Below are 9954 nucleotides of genomic sequence, written 5' to 3'. Positions count from 1 at the left end.
CCAAAGTCTAGGAGCCTCAGCTTCACGATCTGTCCTTCCAGTGAGCACTCAGGGCTGATTTCCTTCAGAATGGAGAGGTTTGATCTTCTTGCAGTCCATGGGACTCTCAAGAGTCTCCTCCAGCACCATAATTCAAAAGCATCGATTCTTCGGCGATCAGCCTTCTTTATGGTCCAGCTCTCACTTCCATACATCACTACTGGGAAATCCATAGCTTTAACTATACGGACCCTGTTCCTATAGACGTGTCTTATTTTCGCCCTGGAGGAAAGAGCAGGCGAAACGCCCTACAGAACCTGCAAGTTGCGCCCTGCGTGTCCATCTACACATTTTTAAGTCTACGGTGCCATCCGACTTCTGCCCGCCCGAAGTCCTCCTCTGTTCTGAAAGAGCGCTCACTTCCGGGTTCTGTCTGGCCGTCTTCCTCCCGCTCTGTGGTTGGCTGGGAGCGGCCTGTGCGCGACAATAACAGCAGCATCATGGCCGGCATCAAAGGTAGCGCCGCTGTGGCGGTTCCGAGGGGTGGCATGGAAAGGGCCCGGGAGCAAGGCGGGGGGGGGGGGGTCTTCCGTGCCAGGTCCGGGAAAGGACGTCGCCCCTCAGCCCTGGCGGTGACGTCTTCTGGCGAGGGGGGGGGAGAAGAGGGACCGCGTTGTTTCCATGGCAACGTGCGCCTTCCCCGCCTGTGAGGATGCGCCGCTTGGCTAGAAAAGCGCGCAAACGGAGAAAGTGTCTCGTTTGTCTCTTTCTCTGCTGCCCCCAATACCTGGACCCACATTTCGAGGCCTGTGTGGGGTTGGCGCTCCCCACCCCTCACGTCCGTTTCCGACATCCCTAGGCATGGGCCGGGTCGCAAGGCGAGCCCAGTGTTGTTGCCGGAAGCAAGGCCCGTCTCCCAGGAGTTTTAACTTTCCGAGTTAGCGGGTGTAGGAGATGCAGCTCCAGAGCATGTGCAGAGATAGTATCCCCCCTCCCCCCAGAGCCAGGTACTGGGGAAGAACAGGAAAGGGATGACATCTTAATGTTATTGTTAATTATTTGTATACTGCCCTTCTCATGCGTAGATCTCAGTACGGTTCACAACATAAAACTGCAATATAAAAAACCCACAAAATTATTATTATTATTATTACAGTGGTACCTCGGGTTACATACGCTTCAGGTTACAGACTCCGCTAACCCAGAAATAGTACCTCAGGTTAAGTACTTTGCTTCAGGATAAGAACAGAAATCATGCTCCAGCGGCACACGGTGGCAGCAGGAGGCCCCATTAGCTAAAGTCGTGCTTCAGGTTAATAACAGTTTCAGGTTAAGAATGGACCTCCAGAACGAATTAAGTACTTAACCCGAGGTACCACTGTATTGCCCTTCTTGTCAGCTCTCTGAAGGTATCCCAATTGTCATGCAAAATGAAATCTTGGGCTCTGCAAACCTTTGGGCTGCAACCCGATGCACACTCGTGGGAATGGGCATGGCTAAACTTTGTCAGCCAAGCTTTGCGGTACCTTAAAATGCAAGAAACATTGTGATCCTGTGCCTTTCTAGGCAGACGCAACGGCCCACTGAGTGCAGTGAGGCTGCCAAATAAGCGTGTGTAAGATTGCAGCTACACATTTATTGCGGCTTAAACAATGAACCTGATCTCTTCCACAAAAGATCCTGTCACAATGAATTGTTTAGTCTGAGCTGGGAAAGGACTTTTTGATGGTTTTGTTGCATTAGACTGTGCAGCTTCTTCTGGAATTCAGCACCATTTAGCTTGGAAGGATTTGCTGATTAAGAAACAAGCATAGGTTTACCAATGTTTCTCAGACTTGGATCCTTATCTGTGGTTGGGCTACAGCTCCCATCATCCCGGACCTGCTAGCTAGAGGTGATAGCTAGGGATGATAGGAGTTGTATACAACAACAGCTGGTTTGAGAAGCACTGAATCCATTCCAGTAAACTTGATCTTGCAACCTATTGAGTCTACAGTAAAAGTTACCAGATGCAAAGGAGGAAGATGAGGCTCCTGTGCATTTAAATAACTGTTTATTTGACACATTTCTTATTTGTCTCTCATCTTGAAGTGGTTCACAATGTTAATCTTACACCTTTAAATAGCAGTATACATACATACTTGGAGGGAGGCTGGGCTAAGTTTCGTAAATAGTAAGGAGATTTGGTACATTGCAAGCAAGAATAAAAGAAAGTGGAGTGGCTTTATGAGAAATGTCACTGATTTGGTCAGTGATACTGGGGCAGAAGGCGCTGTGGGTTAAACCACAGAGCCTAGGACTTGCCGATCAGAAGGTCGGCGGTTTGAATCCCCGTGATGGGGTGAGCTCCCGTTGCTCGGTCCCTGCTCCTGCCAACCTAGCAGTTCGAAAGCACATCAAAGTGCAAGTAGATAAATAGGTACCGTTCCAGCGGGAAGGTAAACAGCGTTTCCATGCGCTGCTCTGGTTCGCCAGAAGCGGCTTAGTCATGCTGGCCTCATGACCCAGAAGTTGTACGCCGGCTCCCTCAGCCAATAAAGTGAGATGAGCGCCGCAACCCCAGAGTCGGTCACGACTGGACCTAATGGTCAGGGGTCCCTTTACCTTTACCTTTACTGGGGCAGACAACAGGGAAGTGCTGATACCTTAATACACAAACATATATAAATTAACACAAAAGTAAGCCTTTTTGAGTTCAAAAATGAGACTTCATCTTATGTAAGTACATAGGATTTTGCTTTTGTCATGAACTTGCTGGGTATACTTAGGTAAGCTACTTTGTCTCCACGTCAGTCCCATTCTGAAATATGGAGAAAATAATATTCATCTACCTTACAGAGATGTTTTAGGAATGACGGATGTAATTTTTGCGTAGTACTATGTACAGCCGGAAAAGGCTATATAAATGCTAACACTTTTGCAGTCTTGACAGTTAAGTCAATATCATTTAGTAATTTATTTACTGATGTCCTTCCTTTCCATGAAATCAGCAGCAACCCAGCATAAAATTGGGTTCTCACCAGCAGTACTTAAATACAACAGAACAGTCATGAGATCCCCAAATATCAGCATCAAATTTATAAAGTGTAAATATAACTGTTTTTCATCTCACATAATGCTTTACTTGTATTATTTTCATAAAGAACATTCTACCAGGAGCTGTCAAAGCAGTTCACAGCTTATATAGATGTAATTTTTGGAAAGGGGGCCATTTACACTATTTTGTATTGCCCCCTCTTATTTTTTTCCCAAGCTGGAGTTGCATCTTTGCTATTGTATGGTGTATTCAAAGTGACTGAATGAGAAGGCTATTGATGAGAGGAATAGAAGCAGTACTCTGGTCTCCCTTCTGCCCGCAGTTCTTGTTAGTAGAAGGGAAAACTGATCAAATATTTTGGAGGACTGATACAGTTTTTTGTCTGTCTTTACAGCTTTGATTAGCCTGTCCTTTGGGGGAGCTGTTGGACTAATGTTCCTGATGCTTGGTTGTGCCCTTCCGCAGTACAAGTAATGCATTTTCAAAAGCATATTCTTGTTTGCTGTTGTCTTAGTTTCCTTTTTAATTTCTAACTCTCTTTTCTTATTTTGTAGCTATTGGGTTTAAATAAGCAAACAAAACCAACACCAATTCTGGCAAATCACTAGCACCCCTTTGTTGATACTTTTGAGTGGTCTTATGTCAAATCAGACAATTAGTCTGCAAAGTCAGTAACATCAGCATTAACTGCAGACTCTTTAGCGTTTCATACTGTTTTCCAGACCTGTCTGTCAATGCCAGAGATTGAAACCAGGGTCTTCTGCCATAGCCCTTCCCAACATCTGCCAACTGAGCATAGACTCTAGCTATGTGATGAAATTCTAGTTGTAATTTGCAGCTACAAAGGTGCTCTGTTCATTATAATCCATATTGGATAGTTCAGGGTTAGCCAATTTGACCTCCAGGCGCTGCTGGACTATCCCATTATTTCTGCCTTTTTGCCGTACTGGCTGGAGTTTATGAGAGTTGGAGTCCAACAATATCTGAGGAGCACCACATTGACTTATCTCGGAATCATGAATAGACCTGGAGATAGAAAGCCTCTCAGGTTGTAATCCAAAAAGTTTATTCTTCTGAAGAGTCCTAAAGCAATAAACAGAGTGACTTCACAGCTTCAATTTGCCCTACAATATAGCTTTGGGTTCGAAAGCATGTCAAAATGCAAGTAGATAAATAGGTACCGCTCCGGCGGGAAGGTAAACAGCATTTCCGTGTGCTGCTCTGGTTTGCCAGAAGCGGCTTAGTCATGCTGGCCACATGACCCGGAAGTTGTACGCCGGCTCCTTTGGCCAGCAAAGCGAGATGAGCGCCGCAACCCCAGAGTCGGTCACAACTGGACCTAATGGTAAAGGGTCCCTTTACCTTTACCTTTAACAGCCTGAACTATAAATTGAAACAAATCATATGACTTTCTATTCCACTCTCTTCAATGCATCAATTTTGTTACTCCGGTTGAATAGTTGCTTATATGCTTAATAAATTTGTTCTCCTTAAGGTGGAGATACCAATGTTAAGAGATTATTTCAAAAATTGTCATATTAGGTCTGAGCATCACACTCACCTGGGCTGATGTAAATCGGTAGTGCCTAAGCTTTCTTACCATGTATCTCATCTGGCCCTAAAAAAATGGTCTCTCCTATTCCAAAGGGCACCAAGCCTTGGGTTAGATGTTTTGTTGGACTTGTATTTTCCCCAGCTGTCTTTGCACATGACTTTTATTTGCATTATCATGAATTATTACATTACTTATATATGGGTGTGGCTGTTTTATTGTGTTTTGCTGTGTATTGTAAAGGCAGACTTTATCTAAAGATACTCTGAGAACAAGAGGAAGAATACCTGTCAAATGTGTTTTGCTTTCTTTTCTTCCAGCGAATATTGGCCTCTCTTTGTCCTGTTCTTCTACACCCTTTCTCCAATTCCATACTGCATAGCAAGAAGAGTCGTCGAAGACACAGATGCTACAAGTAATGCCTGCAAGGAACTTGCCATATTTCTTACGACGGGCATTGTTGTCTCAGCATTTGGGCTCCCAATTGTGTTTGCGAGAGCACTACTGGTTAGTGATTCCTCCTTTTGAGCATGTGTTTCACTGTGGTGTTCTGTTTGTTTAAAAAGTGAGAAGCATAGAACAGGTCAAACAATGCTGGGTAGTTTATAAAGCTTGTAGGCAGGACTCTAGATTATTTGTCAGAGCATCTGGCAGATATAGAGCCCAGATTATGGTATCAGGCATATAAAACTGTTGAAACAAATAGGATTTGGCCCTAAACAGGATCTATTTGGGATGCCACCTGGGAACCCTCCGAACTCCTAAGAACAATGGGTTCCACATATAAGCAAATATTATAAATGTAAGAAGTGGCTTGCATCCAATGTAATCACTCTGTGAACGGAAGGAGCTTCTTCCATTCACAGAGCAATTACGTTGGTTGCAGCTCAATAGGTAGCATAATGTGTATGTGTTTGCTTGCTTCTTTCTATATGCCATGTAACTCTCCTTTCCCCCCTCAACCATAGATTCGTTGGGGAGCCTGTGCGCTTGTCCTCACAGGAAACACAGTCATCTTTGCTACCATCCTAGGGTTTTTCTTGGTATTTGGCAGCAACGACGACTTCAGCTGGCAACAGTGGTGAAAAGAGCTGGAAAGAGAACTATCGGCATCTTGTGTCATTCAGTGGCCATCCATCCAACAGCAAGAACGGGCAATAAAGCGAATGTACTCTTTCCACAGAGGGACTCTAGGTGTAGGATACTCTGTAGTCACTTTTCCTCTCCTTTCACGTTCAACTTCTAACGTCTTGCTTGATTTAAATGTTATTAATTGTTGATGCTGTTTTAGTTTAATGCTTTACTTTAATGTGGGGATCAGAATGCTTAAATGTGATGTTTAAATCTGTGTTTTTCTTTTTTTCTGTTTTTTTTTTTGAAGAACATAACTGCGTTTAAATATGAAATTGATCTTTTGACCATGAATTATTTTTAAGCTACAATGTACAATCGTGTAACCAAACTGGCAGCAAACGGAGGTCACAGTCCAGTCATATGGAAGTGTTTTTGAAGCCTTATCCCGCACAGGTATTTTTTGAAGTAAGTCCCACTGAGTTCAATAGGGCTTACTCCCGAGCAAGTGTGCATAGGATTGTTCACATGTCCTATTGAACTTAGTAGTAGTGAAGCATGTGCTCAACACTCAATCCCTTTTGAAATAAATAGAAAGTGCTTAGATATAGCTGGCATGTGCTGTTTATTAGCAAATGTGAACATGGTTATGGGATTTTGGAAGTGAAGTGTAAAGAGCTGAAGGGAGAAGCACTTAGCAGCTGATTAATGGGTTGCTTGTTTCCATAGACAGCTGAAAATGTGATAATGCCAATAGTATGGGGATAGCTTTTAATAAGGGGAATTTTTTTTATTATTTTGGAAGCTCATTGTACAAATATTTTGCAAGTTTTTATTATTGACACTCCAAATGAGGAGGGGGAAACCTAATTTCTCAATGGGAAGTGGAAGACGTCTGGCATTTAAAATCCACTTTTTAAAAAATCCCATTTTGAAATCTTTCTGTTTATATGTATTATACACTTTGAAAATCTATGAAGTCAACTCTTTATATGTTTTACCAAAGGGGAGGTAAAAGGAACACCCATGTAACTACTGATTATGGGCACAACTCAGCCAGAAGATCTCCTGCACAGGCCACGTAGAAATGAATGGTAGCGCTCTTGTCCAGCTCCCTTTTATTGTCACCGTGACATGTACAGGAGAACTACTCAGTGGATTGCACCCACTATGTTTGCAAAGTATAAAAGGAGAATTTCTGCTTCCCTTTTTAATTTATTTTATACATGGTATAAAAAGGCTTTTCAAATGTAGATTGAAACTTTTCACTGTAGGTAATAACTTACCTGACAGATCAATTATTGTATTGATATACAGTCAAAGCTTGGCTACCTTGCAGATCTTTGACTATGAAGGTTTTATAGTGGTCCTGTCAATGTTCCGGTTTATGCATTAATAAATGTTAATCATAATTGTAGTTCTGTTAGAGTATATTACACGTACCATACAATATTTATATTTGTTGCATACCTCTTAATTGTCTTTTCCATTAACCATAAATAACCGTATTTTGTATATCCAATTCTTTTGGAGTGGTGCTTTGCTGGTGACTCGTTAGTAAGATACTCAGATGTCTCTGTCTATGCTCTCACACTGTGCAGTCATGCAAACTAGCCAAGTCTAGCCAAGTGATATAGTCACCTGAACACATTCATCCCACTCTTAGTATAGCTTTCTGCTATATTATACTCAGTGGAGCTTTCTTCTTTCTTCCCTGACTGGTTCATAGACATGCATGCTCCACAGTGAACCCCTGCGTACACATCTAGGCATCGCTCACCTCCCCAGGATCTTGGGAGGGTTAGGGGCATCTGGATAGAGATAAAGGCAGTGAGTATGTATTGGTCTCCCACTGCAAGTAAGAGAGTTGAATGGAAGCTCTTTGCTGCATCCTTCTACTGAGAGAACTCTGTCCATGGTAGGGAAGCTGCATCATGTTCTCCTTCATGTGCTGGCATCATAAAACAAAGGAGTTGATGAACAGATTGTAGTTATCAGGGCATCAGTCTACAGAAGCATAGGCGGTGAATGGGTTCTGTTTCTTAAAAATAATGTGATACCGACTTAAAATTTAAAACTAAGTCTGAGGGTGATCTTGATGGTTACATCCCTGTTGTAACTTCAAAAACATTTTTGTCCTGAGATTCAAGAAGAGAAGAGGGACATGTACAAAGTGATTGTGAAGTACTTGTGCCCAGTTATTTGAATCCTGGTCCAAGTTTTAAATGTCTGAACATTTTTCCAGGTCTTTCAAGGATGTTGAAGCATGACTTCTGCATGACACAGATATTTATGCTCTCAAATCCCTGAAATTCCTTTGGAAATTCTTTACATTGACAGTGGAACAGTTGTAGCTGTCAAATAGATGACTCATTTAGTGATCCTTCCAATCATGTATTATAGCAAATGAGTTCTCTTCTCCCCTGTTGTACTGTTACTTTTCTTTGTGAAATTACTGGCTACTCTTCAGTTGGGCGCCAACTCTGTTATATTTAATAGTAGTGTATTTTCTGTGTATTAATTGTGTGGACAGCATTGTGGTGGTGATCTTGCTTATTTTTAGACATAGTGCTGTCTCCTATTATCAGGTTAGACATTTGAGAGGTATGTCTTTCTTCATGTAATATGCACTGAGCAGCATTGCCATCCTTCTACAAAGAGAAATTTTGATGAGAAAACAATAAAAAATTTAAATATCAGAATGTTTTGGCTTTTTAATGAGCATCTTCTCTTAATAACAGGATAGAAAACCAGCTTCACTATAACGTGTGAAGTAGTTTTTCATGCCTGGAGAGCAGCAAGCCAATTATCTAGTCCTGATGTATAGACGTTAGTTGGTCTGATGAAATTGGCTCAGACAGTCAAATAGATCTATGGCTTGGCTCTCTTTAAGACTTGTGCCATCAGCTGAGCAAATAGACAGAGCTGTGTGTACTCCCCATCTAGAAAATAAAAATTCACTCCAAACTCTGTCTCCTCCACAAATTCACAAGTTGCAGAAACCCAATTTAGCAAAAGTAAAAGTGATATTGATGTAAAAGGTAAAGGTAAAGGTACCCCTGCCCATACGGGCCAGTCTTGACAGACTCTGGGGTTGTGCGCCCATCTCACTCAAGAGGCCGGGGGCCAGCGCTGTCCGGAGACACTTCCGGGTCAAGTGGCCAGCGTGACAAAGCTGCATCTGGCGAGCCAGCGCAGCACACGGAAACGCCGTTTACCTTCCCGCCAGTAAGCGGTCCCTATTTATCTACTTGCACCCGGGGGTGCTTTCAAACTGCTAGGTTGGCAGGCGCTGGGACCGAGCAGCGGGAGCGCACCCTGCCGCGGGGATTCGAACCGCCGACCTTTCGATCGGCAAGCCCTAGGCGCTGAGGTTTTACCCACAGCGCCACCCGTGTCCTGATATTGATGTAAACGTGTACATTGATGTAAACATGTACAAAATAGTCCAATGAACTACAGATAATACAATAAGCTAAAAATAATACAAGCCAAGGTCACTGAATGTATACAAGCTAGTGCCACTATGTAAACCAAAACTAGAGGAACAAGATTTTCCATTCATAGAAAAGGGGTAAAAATGGTTTACATCAATGCCACTTTTATTTTTGTTCCTGTGACTTGGTATCTTTGTTACTGCCATTGGGGACCCCTCCGGTGTTCATCACAAATTCACAAGACAGGGTATTACTTAACTGCAGATTGTTGGGAGGCTGTGGAACATTACAGGAAAAACTAGATTGGAGGGCAGCAATGCCGCAGGCGAAAGGATCTTGGCCTTTCTTGCTTATTGCTATATAACAACAAAAGATGCATGTGGACCAAGGGAAAAATGCAGCAGTTTAGGGCCAAGATTAGCCCAGCTTTGAAGTTTCAGTTTGAGAGAGGAAAAGGGGATGAGGCTGGAGTTTTATTGACCCTTATCAGTGTTTTTCAAACTTTACAGACCCTCCATGTGTCCCAGGGACAGTCCCGGATCTACAAAGGACACCCTGGTCTCTGATTTGATTTCCTTAGGACGCCCTTATTTTAATCAGAGGGTATGGAGTTGTCTGACCCCGGAGCCATCTGAAAGCAGCACTGTATAGGGAAGGGGTTTTGGTTTTTTAAATAAAAGAGTAATGTTTTATTATGTTTTTATATATGTTGAACCTGCCCAGAATGGCTGGGGCGTCCCAGTCACATGGGCAGGGTATAATAAAATTACTGATAATGGAATAGGATGTCCCTGTTTTCATCAGAGAAATGTTGGAGGGTATGAACTTAGGTCCCCAGCTGCTGTTGGACAACAAGTCCCATCAACCTTAGCTAGCAG

General features: G+C 42.9%; 1 protein-coding gene across 1 annotated transcript; it reads left to right on the top strand.

Moving 5' to 3' along the window:
- Positions 1–370: 370 nt before the first annotated feature.
- On the top strand, positions 371–8341 carry LEPROTL1 (leptin receptor overlapping transcript like 1). The gene is made up of 4 exons (XM_053370775.1): positions 371–495; positions 3411–3486; positions 4889–5075; positions 5537–8341. Exons 1-4 carry the CDS (start codon positions 480–482, stop codon positions 5651–5653), a joined length of 396 nt encoding a protein of 131 aa, XP_053226750.1. The 5' UTR covers positions 371–479; the 3' UTR covers positions 5654–8341.
- The last annotated feature ends 1613 nt before the right edge of the window (positions 8342–9954 follow it).

The sequence above is a fragment of the Podarcis raffonei genome, chromosome 17, assembly GCF_027172205.1.
Source record: "Podarcis raffonei isolate rPodRaf1 chromosome 17, rPodRaf1.pri, whole genome shotgun sequence".
Taxonomy (NCBI): domain Eukaryota; kingdom Metazoa; phylum Chordata; class Lepidosauria; order Squamata; family Lacertidae; genus Podarcis; species Podarcis raffonei.
The sequence above is the reverse complement of the archived record's forward strand: the minus strand, read 5'-3'. Positions and strand labels throughout refer to the sequence as shown.